Source organism: Mya arenaria, chromosome 6, assembly GCF_026914265.1.
Source record: "Mya arenaria isolate MELC-2E11 chromosome 6, ASM2691426v1".
Classification (NCBI taxonomy): domain Eukaryota; kingdom Metazoa; phylum Mollusca; class Bivalvia; order Myida; family Myidae; genus Mya; species Mya arenaria.
In genome coordinates this window covers 24,651,189-24,663,863 of record NC_069127.1, presented here as the reverse complement: position 1 = coordinate 24,663,863, position 12,675 = coordinate 24,651,189, and the positions used below count along the sequence as shown (strand labels likewise).

The 12,675-nt window shown below is 37.1% G+C and overlaps 1 protein-coding gene across 1 annotated transcript; it reads right to left on the bottom strand.

Annotated features, from left to right (window-relative positions):
- Window positions 1-1,330: 1,330 nt before the first annotated feature.
- On the bottom strand, window positions 1,331-7,369 carry LOC128238932 (mitochondrial uncoupling protein 3-like). Its single transcript, XM_052955267.1, has 6 exons — window positions 7,113-7,369; window positions 6,356-6,582; window positions 4,610-4,868; window positions 3,822-4,028; window positions 3,056-3,338; window positions 1,331-2,122 (listed from the first exon to the last, which is right to left on the bottom strand). The coding sequence occupies exons 2-6, from the start codon at window positions 6,497-6,499 to the stop codon at window positions 1,999-2,001; spliced, it is 1,017 nt and encodes a 338-aa protein (XP_052811227.1). The 5' UTR covers window positions 6,500-6,582; window positions 7,113-7,369; the 3' UTR covers window positions 1,331-1,998.
- Between the last annotated feature and the right edge of the window lie 5,306 nt (window positions 7,370-12,675).

The window sequence follows — 12,675 nt, the reverse complement described above, 5'->3', positions numbered from 1 at the left end:
TGTCATCAAATGAATTATTGTTCCATACGTGTTTAACGATACAGTGAATTCTAAACAGTATTTGTCCCTTCTAAGACCCATTTCCCCTGCACTTCAAAAACAAACGCAAAATAAACAGAACAACTGGCTCATGCAAGATGGTGCTACTGCACACACATCTAATGAGGCATTATATTTTCTACACAAATCATTCGACGACAGGGTGACAGCAATACCCAGGCGTCAAACAGTGAGGAATTTCTTGGCCCGCATACAGTCCTGATCTCAACCCGTGCGACTTCTTTCTCTGGGGCTACCTGGAGTCGCCAGCCGAGCGGTCTTCGGGCTAGGCGGAATGCTATACATGCAACTTAACGTACTTACTTTGGTATCTGAGTTGATGCTTATAAAATAAGTATATATTGCCCTATTTACCATTCGACGTTGAATCAAGAAAAAATCATAACATTTGGGTATTTCATTCCTTTTTTGTAAAAAGAGCTTTTTACCCTACTCAAATTGACATTACCTTACCATTTTGGCTAGTACTGGCTGTAATAAGGGGAAAACAAGAGAGCCGTCTGTTATTTTCCTTAGTCCAACAAGGAGAATGCCATGACACGTATTAAAGCCTGGGTAATGTACGTTGCTTTAAATGGTCGAACCCCGTCGGCTCGAATTCGCTTGGCTCGATTTCCTTGTTGGCTCAAACTTGATGTAAAGGACCGATTTTTTTTACCTTTTGGCTTGATATATGCTTGGCTCGACGTTTTTTTTCCGGTCCCTAGGTTATCGAACTTCGGGTTTCGACTGTATGTGCACATTGGCTAAGAAGGTTCCATTGCATTTTGGAAGGCATTCGGAGCTCCTCGGCCATTTTTTTCAAAAACAACGTCGGGTGTATGCCGGTACAACAGTTGAAGTAGTTCGTAAATTTTTGAATAATATCATTAATTAAATGTAGTGTTTAAGAGTTGTATATATTGATCTCAGTTTAAATTGATTGCCAGTGAAGTGTTTTATTGCAAACATAATTAAGATTCCCAAGAGTTAAGTCATAAATTTTAACTGCTAAATAGGATAACTACGCGATCTATTTGCAGCGGACTTAAACGTACCGCTTTTTGAGTATGTAAACCGTCCAAATACAACCGAGGTTGTTTTCGATAAAAATGCCCGAGGAGTTCCGAATGTTTGGAAGGGTTTCGAGTTATGGCCAAGATTAAAGCTTCTGTTTACAACATCACTGAAAACTCCAACGATGACGACACCAAGACTTTGATAATACCTCATTCTATTTTCAAAAACAGACGAACAAATAGCTCATCACCAATGAAATTATAATGTTATATTTAATGCTAGAGAATGTACAATAATCATAATATATAGAGATTGCATGTATAGAAAGCACGGATGGTAGTTAATGGAAGTATCATGAAAACTGTGCGACGTCCAAGGATTAGTACAACGACCATTGTCCTGAGTCAGACATACATCATGTATGTCTATAACGTTGCCATAAGACATGTTTTACCAAATCGTGGTACAAACACAGTGGTTTTGCAATCGGAACTCTTCGGCCGTTTTCCATTGAAAACAACATTGGATGTAAGCCGGGACATCAGTTGAAGTAGTTTGTAAAAAAATAAATAATTAATTTAATAGTATTGATTAAATCTAAATAGTAGTGTTTTAACGTGTATTTTGTATTACTAAGTTCAAATTGATTTTCAGTGCAGTGTATAATTGCATAAATAGTTAAGATTCCCTAGAGTAAATTAAGTCATGAAGTTTAACTGCTAAATTGAAATTACTACTGATTTACTTGCAGCGAAGTTAAACTGTATAAATTTCTGACATTGTAAACCGTCCATATACATCCAATGGCGTTTTCGATGGAAAATGACCGAGGAGTTCCGATTTACTGGTTTTGGTTCAGTTCAAAGGAATTTATTGATGAACGCTTCATAAAGTGTCCAAACTTCTCAACTTTATCAGTACGGTATCAAATCGGAAAGACTAGGCTGAGTGATGATTGTTCTGTACAAGGAGAATTCCAGAAGTGAATCCTCTCTGCAGTTGCTCATAGAACACGAAGGTCAGAATGTTCCAGGTCCCAAATCTTATAAATGATGGAACGAATCTGAAATATGGGAAAGCAAATATAAAGTGCATATACGTCACTAGGGGATTGAAGTTTACTTTTTACTTCAATATATATAGGTGGAAAAAAATAAATAAAATATGCCCAAAATGCACCATTCCGGCCTAGAATTTTTTTTAAATTTCTTGACGGCATACCCCCAAATCCCCGTTAACGCTTTACACCAAATACGTTTCGGTTCCAAAAGAGGGTGCAAGATAAAAGGTTACGCCCGCAAGTTACGCCCATCTCACGTCAAATTCTGGACCCGCCCAAGCACTTGACTTCATAGCATTTTCGATGCAAGTTACACAGTTCATAGAAAAAAAATGGTTGGAAACCCGCAGTTTTGGGTACGTGGTATTCATTTCTTAAGGTTTACACGGTTCTCATTAGTCACCCACCCCACACCCCACCTTTGATACGCCGAATACTGGTCCGTTTTTTTTCCACCGCGCGAAATGGATTCGGATTCCATAAGAAAACAAGCAAACATAACCTACAGTTGACTTCCATTTACAAAATCGTGAATATGATATAACATTCTGTGATGAATACATGCACAGAAAATCCCCGAGCCGCCCCCTCCCCCCTCTTGCTCAGTGGCCCTATATCTTAATGTAGCCTTGTTCTTTATATAAAGTATAACATCATAATTTATGTATAGTCTTGTTAAAGACCTTATTATGAAATATGTATTAATAATTGCAGAGGGTGGGAGTGAGTGACTTCCATAACTCTAACACTTTACTTATCATTTGCCAGGTTACTTTAAAATTTAAATGAATAAGTGTCACTATAATCAGATCACTAGAAGTGTTGTTGTTGTTGTAATTGCTGTTGTTGTTGTTGTTGGTGGTGGTGTTGTTTTGCTACACGAGAAACATAATGACATAATTTCATGGCAAGTCATAAAAAATAAAGCAAACCAACCCTTTGTAGAGAGCACCATGGCCACATTCCTGCACGAGAGAGGTGGCGCAGTGGATGACGCCACGGAACTCCCCGGGAGAGGCGCTCATGTAGCGCGTCTTCACGACGTCGACTGGAGAGGCTACAACCGTGGCCACAAACCCAGCGCTGAATCCGCTCACTACGTGGCACGGGAAGTTATCCGTCATCCAATGACGCTGGATTATCATTTCTTTGATGACGTCATAGGTGACGAGCTCGGATACGCCCGTCACGCTGTTTCGGGTGACGTTCGGCAAGTATCCTATTTATAATTAAATGCAAATGTATAATGTAGTTTGATCAAATAAAATGTAAAATCAACATATAATAGAATCATAAAATCAGACTGTTCACAAATACGCAGTTGCGTGATGAAATTATGACAGGTCGAAGTTTTTGTCACACCAAAACCCCCGAATTTGTAATATAAACCGAAGGGGGGGGGGGTGGGGGGTAATATGCTGTCAGTCATCGATCTGCGTAATCCCAAATTGGTCGCATCATGTTTTTTTATTATTTTCTCCAATATAACTGTATAGGAGCTTTCGAGGCATAGGATTTCCCAAAAGTTGGCAATTGCAATGGTCAACAAAATGGCAGATAGTCGTAAAGCAATGTTCGAACTCATAGAGAGTGAATGTGTAACCAGTACATGCTGCAGTTGACAAAATACCACGTACTGGTTCATCTAAACAATGATCTTGGAGTAAAACATCCCCCCCCCTCTTATGAACTCCCTCCTCACCTCTCCAGAGCCCTCGAAGCCCCTCCGTCCGGGCGATATTACGGTACGCTTGGAGGACCCCACCGGTGTACGCAGCCCCACCCCGTGCGCCCGCAGCCTGCATCCGGATCTTCACCACTTCCGTCGGCTGGGCCACCGTCACGGAGAGCGCTCCAGTCGACAGGCCCGCCATAATACGGATGTAAACTGGGGGAGTGACGTTCTTGTCTGCATATAGGGGAAGTTTAGTCATTAACTAACACGGGAATTATGGAATCGGTCGGAAAAAAACTATACAATATATAGCTAATATTTTAAATGTTACATGATATCCGACAAAAAACAAATATTGACTTGACTTAAATTCACTTGACTTGATGCTATGTTGTTGTTGCCAGCTATTTTTCGTTTGGAAAGTTATTTATCGTCTATGCGAAAAAAGTCCAAGAAAAAAAATATGACTCTATAAACGACATTGTTTCTAAGTCTGTTATATATCGGTGCTAATGATTTATTAGTTACTGAACAATTTAACAGAGCTAGTATATTTGGTATTATCATTGAGATATGGCAATAGAAGCAATGTCCATGTTGTACTGTACAAGTGGATCTAAATGTGGTGTTCTAAATAAGGAAAGATAATAAACTTAAATAAAATATATTACCACATATAAATCCTTTGAAAAATATATCAAGTAGTTTGAGTGCTAGAGTTTGCATATTAATTTCTAAATAGTCCTGTTGCTTTGAGTTCTCCTATTTCAATAGTGTTTTTTATCATTACGTTTATAATCGACCAAAAGATATACCTTGTCCAAACAATGTTTGGTACTTCCGTTTTACGTCGTCATAAAGGCCAATGCGGATAGTTGAAAAACAAAGCTGTCTCTGCAGCCCGGCCGTCAAACCCGCGTACACGGCCCGGAAACCATCCTTCCGGGCGATAGCCGCCAGTGTTCCGAGCATTCCTTCAGGCGCCGGAAGTAGCACCGACCTCCGCACACAGTCTCCGTTGACAAGCAGTTCCATATTGTCCGGCAGGAGGCGCGGCATGGGGGAGTTCCGGATCTGAAAACGTTTCGATGGTGCTTAATTTGCATATTCGGATATCCTCGCGTTCTTATTTGGCTAAATAACTTTAGCTAACAGTTTCTATTGTTTCTAACCATAACTTTATGCTGACGGAAGTCAACCCAAGCTAAATTGCCATGGAAATAACATACTTTTCATTTATATCAATAAAAAGGAAAACAATTATACCCCCAAAAACAACAACCGAGAAGAAAACATCCTATCTACCAATCAACAATTTTTACATAGAAACCGAGTCAATCGAGTTACCACCATAAGCTAAAATATTTACAATTAAAATAGAAATGTAACGTTATTTCACTATTTCTGCTATTCCAGTTTTAGTTTGATAAAAAAAAATGTTTATACGGTAAACACTATTTATTGAAACATATTTAAAAAAAGTAAAGAGGTAATAATAAATGCTTTCATTACAACTATCTCCTCAGGAGTATCTCAGTGCCGTCGGTTTTCATTATAATAGGGCGGTATGTCATAAACGGACTATAAAATAAAGTGACCAACTTTATTTTCCTATATATCTTCATATTCAATCGAAACTCGGTATGTCGAAGTCTCGAAGACAAGTCATCGGGATCTTGGGAAATAAATAGAGATAACGAACATTCCGTATAACCGAAATAGAAAAAGTTTATAACTTTACTAAAAGAAATCGAAAAAAGTTCGACATTGCCAGAACATCGCGATAACAGGTTTCGACTGTATATCGTTATTTTTAATGAGTATGATATATCTGCCATACAATATTTCTGCCCATAGTAATAGTATTTAAAAAAACAAAGGGTATTCAATATTTACAAACCGGCTGTTCAAACCAGTTTGTACTGGTAACCGAATGGCTATATGTTATATACTTTTTGTAGATTGTATAATATCAGTGCCAAAGATCTCAAAGATACCCATACATAGTAAAAAGCTTCTTATGGTACGATTATTTAACATCTAATGTATCATCTCGACGACGCAAACCAATCGTAACAACTCTTTTTATACAGTGACCGTACTTTTCCCTTCGTTTTTTACAGTGACATTGTTCTGTGACAACCGTTTTTAACTGAGAGACCGAGAACTTTGGCTGCGGTTTTTATATTGTGACCGTATATCTGTTCTACAGTTTTAATAAAGTGGTCTTGTACTGTACCAAAATAATTAATATATTGACCGTGTATATTGTCAACGCTTTTTATTTATATTATATATCGAACGAGTACTGTAACTCCGGTTATTATATATTGACCGTTTGTTGTGTCTATGTTTTTATATATCGACCGAGTACTGTTGCTCCGGTTATTAAATATTGACCGTGTATTATGACTAGTATGATGCTTGTATATATTTCAATTACGTCCCCCGGTCCTTTTAGATAGTAATAATTAAGACTTGGAATAGACAATTCTAATTCTGGATTCAACAAATGGGGGTTATAATGTATGATGCAATATAAATATAGCCTAGAACTTTACCTGCAGCCTGACTTTGGCCATGTCCAGCGGATATGTTACAAGGTCTGCAATACAAGCCCCGATTCCCGCACTCGCAAGCCGCACCCCCAGGGGGTTCTCGGGGTGAGGGTGCACCCGGTACGGCTGGGACGAACTTGACGTCATTTCCGCTCTAGTCGCTGCTTTTCAGACTGTAACCCTTGGCATGCACGCGTGATCGGAGGGTCAGAGTCAGATGTTGACCACATCTGTGTGACAAAATAAAATTGAATCCAAAATGTAAATGTTATAAGATAACATTATTATTCTAGTTCATTTTAATGAAAACGCGGCGTGGGCCGTATTGATTAAGCATTTTAGTGAACATGTTCAACTTAATGAACATATGCATTTTTTTTTCTAATAAAATAAACAAAAATTTTACATACCAAATATATGAAAATAAGCAAGAATATAAAATCGAAGTGAAGAAAAGCATATGAATTAATCTGATGAAAATAAAGTTGAAAATATTCATAAAGGTGTTCCATGAAAACGCCGCAACGGCACCCAAAATTAATCAAAATAATGATATAATAAATGAATGATTTGAAGTGGGAAAATGTTAATGACACTTCAACAATATCCATCCAGTCTCATGTATAGGAAATAACTTGATGCGCGTTTTCTTTTTTATTCTAATTGCTTCGTGTTCTTTCGAATCCCGAGGATTTAAAATAAATGTAATTGTTACTGCGTTGTACGAACTCATAAGTTATAAAAAGCTTTGTATTCTTACCAGAAATAAATTATATTCGTTCACCCGTCCGTATGTAAGTCCAGCCGCCCGTCCGCCCTTTCGTTCGTAGATTCATTCACTCATTAATTCATTATGCGATCGATTATTGCGCACTAAGTATCGTTGTATTTACTGCTTTTAACAGCAACTTGCACCCAAATGATCGCAAATGACCATTAACAGTTAATTGCCTGACTCTACTTTTGGTTGTACCGAAATTACGTATAAACCAACAGCAAATCAAATCCAAATGATCCCATATGAATGTAAACAGCTAATTGCCTGACTCAACTTTTGGTTGAACTGAAATTACGTATAAACTAGTGTGGAGGTTAGCAAGTATAACGTTTGTTATTGACAAACTACACCAATAAATCGTTAGGAGGTAACAAGTTTGACAAAGGCAGAGAGTTTAAACATGAAATATAGACAAGAAATATATTATATTGCATAAACACGTATGTCATTCTGTAAAAAAGAGTTACCTGCAGTTTTTTTTTTATAGTTTATGGTATCATTCATTCTTAAGTGAATTCGTATTTACTAAATACTCTCTAATGCCAGTAATTAATTTATAGTTGGTTCAAAAATACATTAAAAAGAATCTACCAACCACCACATGAAATATAAACATGAATTATAATGGGCCGATTGTTCAGAACTTTGTTTTATCACATGCTACACCTTGTTTCCGGTTTAATATAACCATCACGTATTTTTTTATATTACACATGTGTAATATAACATTGCTCTTCATCTATTGGTCAGAAAATATATCCCTCCCCATTTATATAAAAAGTTAATTGGCAAAAAGGAACTGCTAATTGGTAATATTCCTGTATACCAAACCTTCAATTCTTATTTTATTTCTATAATAAATATTTGTTTGGTTAGAGTAGTTGAATTTCTTTGTAAATATTAAGAGGATAACAAAGTATGTCGTCTTGATATCTTGAAAACGCAAATTTAAAAGCGTCCAAAATTTAGTTTATTTTAACCGAAAATGAACACAAACATTATGACGTCACATCTACTAGATGACGTCATGATGTTTATGTTCACTTACGGTATAACAGAAAGAAAGATTTCGTTAAAATTTAAGTGTTTAAAGTGTGATTTTTACTGGATATCATCTGAGAATGCATTCTTAAATAAACGGAATTAAAACGATCGGGTATATATGCTGTTTTAAATAAATCCTGGTACTACATTCCTGCAATGTATGTAGCGCGGGAAATGACAACACTTGGTGATATTCGGCTCATCAGCCTCGCAGGTGAAACAGGTAGGTTTTTTTGCCATTTTATACCGGAAAAAGCATGTGATAAAAAGAATCTGACACTCGTTGTCATTTAATACCAATTTTTATTAAACTCGTCCAGAAAAACTGTTAGTAAGCTCGCCAAAGGCTCGCTAACTAACAGTTTTCCTGAACTCGTTTAATAAAAATTGGTATTAAATGACAACTCATGTCAGATCCTCTATAGAGTTAATAACGTTATTAACGTCATCGTTGTTAAATTTCAAATCAATATTGCTCTGTAAGCTTAACAGATACACTTATGATTTGCAGTGTTCCTAACAAGAGGTGAGACAACTGTTTCAGGCGTACTTGTTTTATTTAAATATATGAGCACATCTCATCACACAAATAGTTCATCTATAAAAGTTAACAACAATGTCGTTAATCAGGTTGTTAACTTTAACAAAGTTCTGAATAATCGGGCCATTGTATAAACATGTCATACTATAAATAGGAGTTACTTGCAGATTTATTTTTTATTTTATGGTAGTTTATAGTTGGTAAAAACATACATAATTAAAAAAAGAATCCACCACCCACCACCCACCCCTTCGGATGAGCGCAGGGCCGACCTGAATCCGTTACTTCCCACGCGGTAGGCGTAGGATCAACCTGTGCCCGTCACTCCCCACACGGCGGGCGTTGGCCCAACCTGAATCCGTCACTCCCCACGCGGTGGGCGCAGGGCCGACCTGTTTCCGTCACTCCCCTTGCGGTAGGCGTAGGGCCAACCTGGATCCGTCACTCCCCACGCGGTGGGCGCAGTGCTCTCTGTTCAAAATGAGCATAAAAGTGTATTGATCAATTAAAAAATACTAGGTACCGTATTTAAAATTCCTTCATGTTTGCAGTAAATAAAATATTGTGAAATTGATGATACATTTCACTGGTTCTATGACAAAACAAAAATTGAATTTATGGGCTGATTATTCAAAAATTTGTTAAAGTTAACAACGCGATGAACGACATCTCTGTTAACATTTAAACATAAAATAAAACATCGCTTACATATTTAATTATAAATAAGTACAGCTGAAACACATGCCTCAAATCTTGTTAGAAATACAGCAGATCATAAGTGTATCCATTAAACGTCCAGAGAAGTAACAATTTGAATGTTAACAACGATGAAGTTTCAACATTGTTAACTAAAATAACAAAGTTCTGAACAATCGAACCACAGTCTCTTACTGTACTTACTCTGAAAAAGCCTTAGAAACGTATAAGAAAATATTTCAATTCAATAGCAGGCTTAAGAATGAATTAACTCGTGTTATTCTCAGTGCACGGATTTGTGACACGATCGTATGTTCATGTATATATAGGGTCAGCCATTGACTATATCGAAAGAGCCATAATTAATGAGTTCAAATGGACGGACTATGGTTCTTAGATACTATATTTACAAATATGACCGAAGATAATTGTTTTGGCGACCAGCGTAAGCTGGAACCAATAACAAATCAATCAATTTAATCCTACTCCCAGGCATTAGTAAATCTATTGAAAATGTGACAGAAGATCTTCTTTTGCTGAAAAGCGTTAGTAACGCTATTGAAAATGCGGCGGAAGATATGTCCTTTGCTGAAAAGCGTTGGTTACGCTATTGAAAATAGGGCGGAAGGTCCCTATTTGCCGAAAAGCGTTGGTTACGCTATTGAAAATAGGGCGGAAGATCCCTATTTGCCGAAAAGCGTTGGTTACGCTATTAAAAATAGGGCGGAAGATCCCTATTTGCCGAAAAGCGTTGGTTACGCTATTGAAAATAGGGCGGAAGATCCCTATTTGCCGAAAAGCGTTGGTTACGCTTTCGAAAATAGGGCGGAAGATACTTATTTGCCGAAAAGCGTTGGTTACGCTTTCGAAAATAGGGCGGAAGGTCCCTATTTGCCGAAAAGCGTTGGTTACGCTATTGAACATAGGGCGGAAGGTCCCTATTTGCCGAAAAACGTTGGTTACGCTATTGAACATAGGGCGGAAGATCCCTATTTGCCGAAAAGCGTTGGTTACGCTATTGAACATAGGGCGGAAGATCCCTATTTGCCGAAAAGCGTTGATTACGCTATTGAACATAGGGCGGAAGATCCCTATTTGCCGAAAAGCGTTGATTACGCTATTGAAAATAGGGCGGAAGATCCCTATTTGCCGAAAAGCGTTGATTACGCTATTGTAAATAGGGCGGAAGATCCCTATTTGCCGAAAAGCGTTGATTACGCTATTGAAAATAGGGCGGAAGATCCCTATTTGCCGAAAAGCGTTGATTACGCTATGCTTAATACCAGATAAATAACTAAATTTGATTACACACTTTGAAGCAAAAATGTCACCAGCCTCTTGACCAGAGCCTGTACATGTAGTTTCCATATCATATTCAATTTTTCAATTACATCATTATATCTAAATAAACACTTCCCTTTGAATTTCTTTATATCGTTTAATTTGAACCTTCGACAACCACCCTGATTGTGAAGTATGTTTCGCAAAGAACTCCGCACAAATTTAACACAGTTGTTTAAGTGCAATGAAACAAATACACTTGAGTTTGATTACGTGCACGAGTTTGATTGCGTGTGCACGTGTAGTCTAGTGCTCAAGTTTTTTTGTCAATAGTGTATTTGGTTTATATAATTGATGGTAAAAGGATTTATATTAAATATGCATGAAGCTAGCATTGATCATGGTTCACGTACCCGAAGTCCTCTCTTTTGATTTTTTTTGTTTCAGCTACACAGTAATGTGTGATTGATCGGTGTATATTAAACTTGCTATCGCATTTTAAAAGTGAATGTCATTTTGTCTTGGAAACGACGTTATTATAAATGACGTCAAATGAATAAATCAAGATAGAAAAGCAAATGACGTCAACGGCAATACTAATTGTATACTACACAATACATTTATATTATAAAAAGGACTTTTCAATGGCGGTACATTTACGTTTTGTGCTTAGATTTTCCTGGGAATTGGTTTAATGGTCCCAGGATTTTCGCATGCAGAAACATTACCTTTGAACGCTAATAAGTGTAAAATTTCAAAATTGTTATAACTTTGCTTTACGAAAACCGAAATGAAAATGTTACACATGACATGCGGTTTTTTACGGAAATTACATAATTATAGATGCAAGGTTGAGTATTTTTAAACACACATACTGTGCATTAAAGACACACATTTTACACAGTAGTGTCACGAACCTATAAACCTTTATATGTGATTTATAGGTCCGTGGTAATGTACATATTGACATTTATTGTAGCGCGTTCTTATGGAAGTTGCATGTAGACCTTATGATGGGGGGCGAGACAAATCGGCCCCTTACCAAATCGGCCTACTACCAAATCGGCCCCCTAAGACGTTTCGACCCTGCCATTTCGTCCCCTTAATTTAATTGACTCGAGACGTTTCGGCCCCTTACTGAATTTCAACACAGAAATTTCGGCCCCTTACTTTTTTATTTTATTTTTTATTTAATATAAAGAAAAAACATATGAATTTTCAAATTGTATTTCAAAAGACGTTGTACATGAGATCTGTAAAGTCACAAATAGACATTCATGAAATATATTGATAAGATTGCAAAAAAGCATTAAAATCTAAACCCTTATCTTGAATATAAAATTAAAAAAAAAATAATAGAACATACTTTGTTAAAACTGTATTATATAAATCAAATATAATAAAAACTTCAAAGAAAAATTGTCTTTGATCAATGCATTCTTTGCCAGGCAAACTGTTGGTATTGAAGGTGTGAAAAAGACTTTCAAAGACGTGTGAGTGTGATTGAATAAGTGTCTTTTATTTCTTAATGTTTTGGGTTTTGGACTTTTGATAATATTTGTAATGTCTGATTCGGATTTGTGTATTGTGTGCGATAAGGTTGTGAGGCCGCTGCAACAGGCCATCACCTGCGATGAATGTGACAGATGGCAGCACCGATCGAGTCTGCGATACAGGTAAGTGTTAGCAATATTAGTTTAAACATATTTATTTTACAACGATTGTGAAACAAGTTATTACAACATTATATTAATCAGTCTCGTTGGCACGATTTTACGCGAGAGTGTGGTATTGTGTTGTGGGGGGAACCGGAGAACCCGGAGAAAACCCACTTGTCCGGCTTGGTGACCACAAACCAAACTCACATGCGCCCAAGCCGGGAATCGAACCCGGGTCGCCTAGGTGACGCTAACCGGACAACCGAAACCGTTAGCAATATTAATGTTTTGTAGACAACCCTAAAATGTATAATAAATCTTTCAA

Coding starts and splice junctions, on each gene's coding strand:
- LOC128238932 (XM_052955267.1), bottom strand. CDS start 6,499: ATGACGTCAAGTTCGTCCCAGCCGTACCGGGTGCACCCTCACCCCGAG. Junction 4,869..6,355: donor TGGCCAAAGTCAGGCTGCAG/GTAAAGTTCTAG, acceptor AAACGTTTTCAG/ATCCGGAACTCCCCCATGCC. Junction 2,123..3,055: donor CATGGTGCTCTCTACAAAGG/GTTGGTTTGCTT, acceptor CCCATATTTCAG/ATTCGTTCCATCATTTATAA.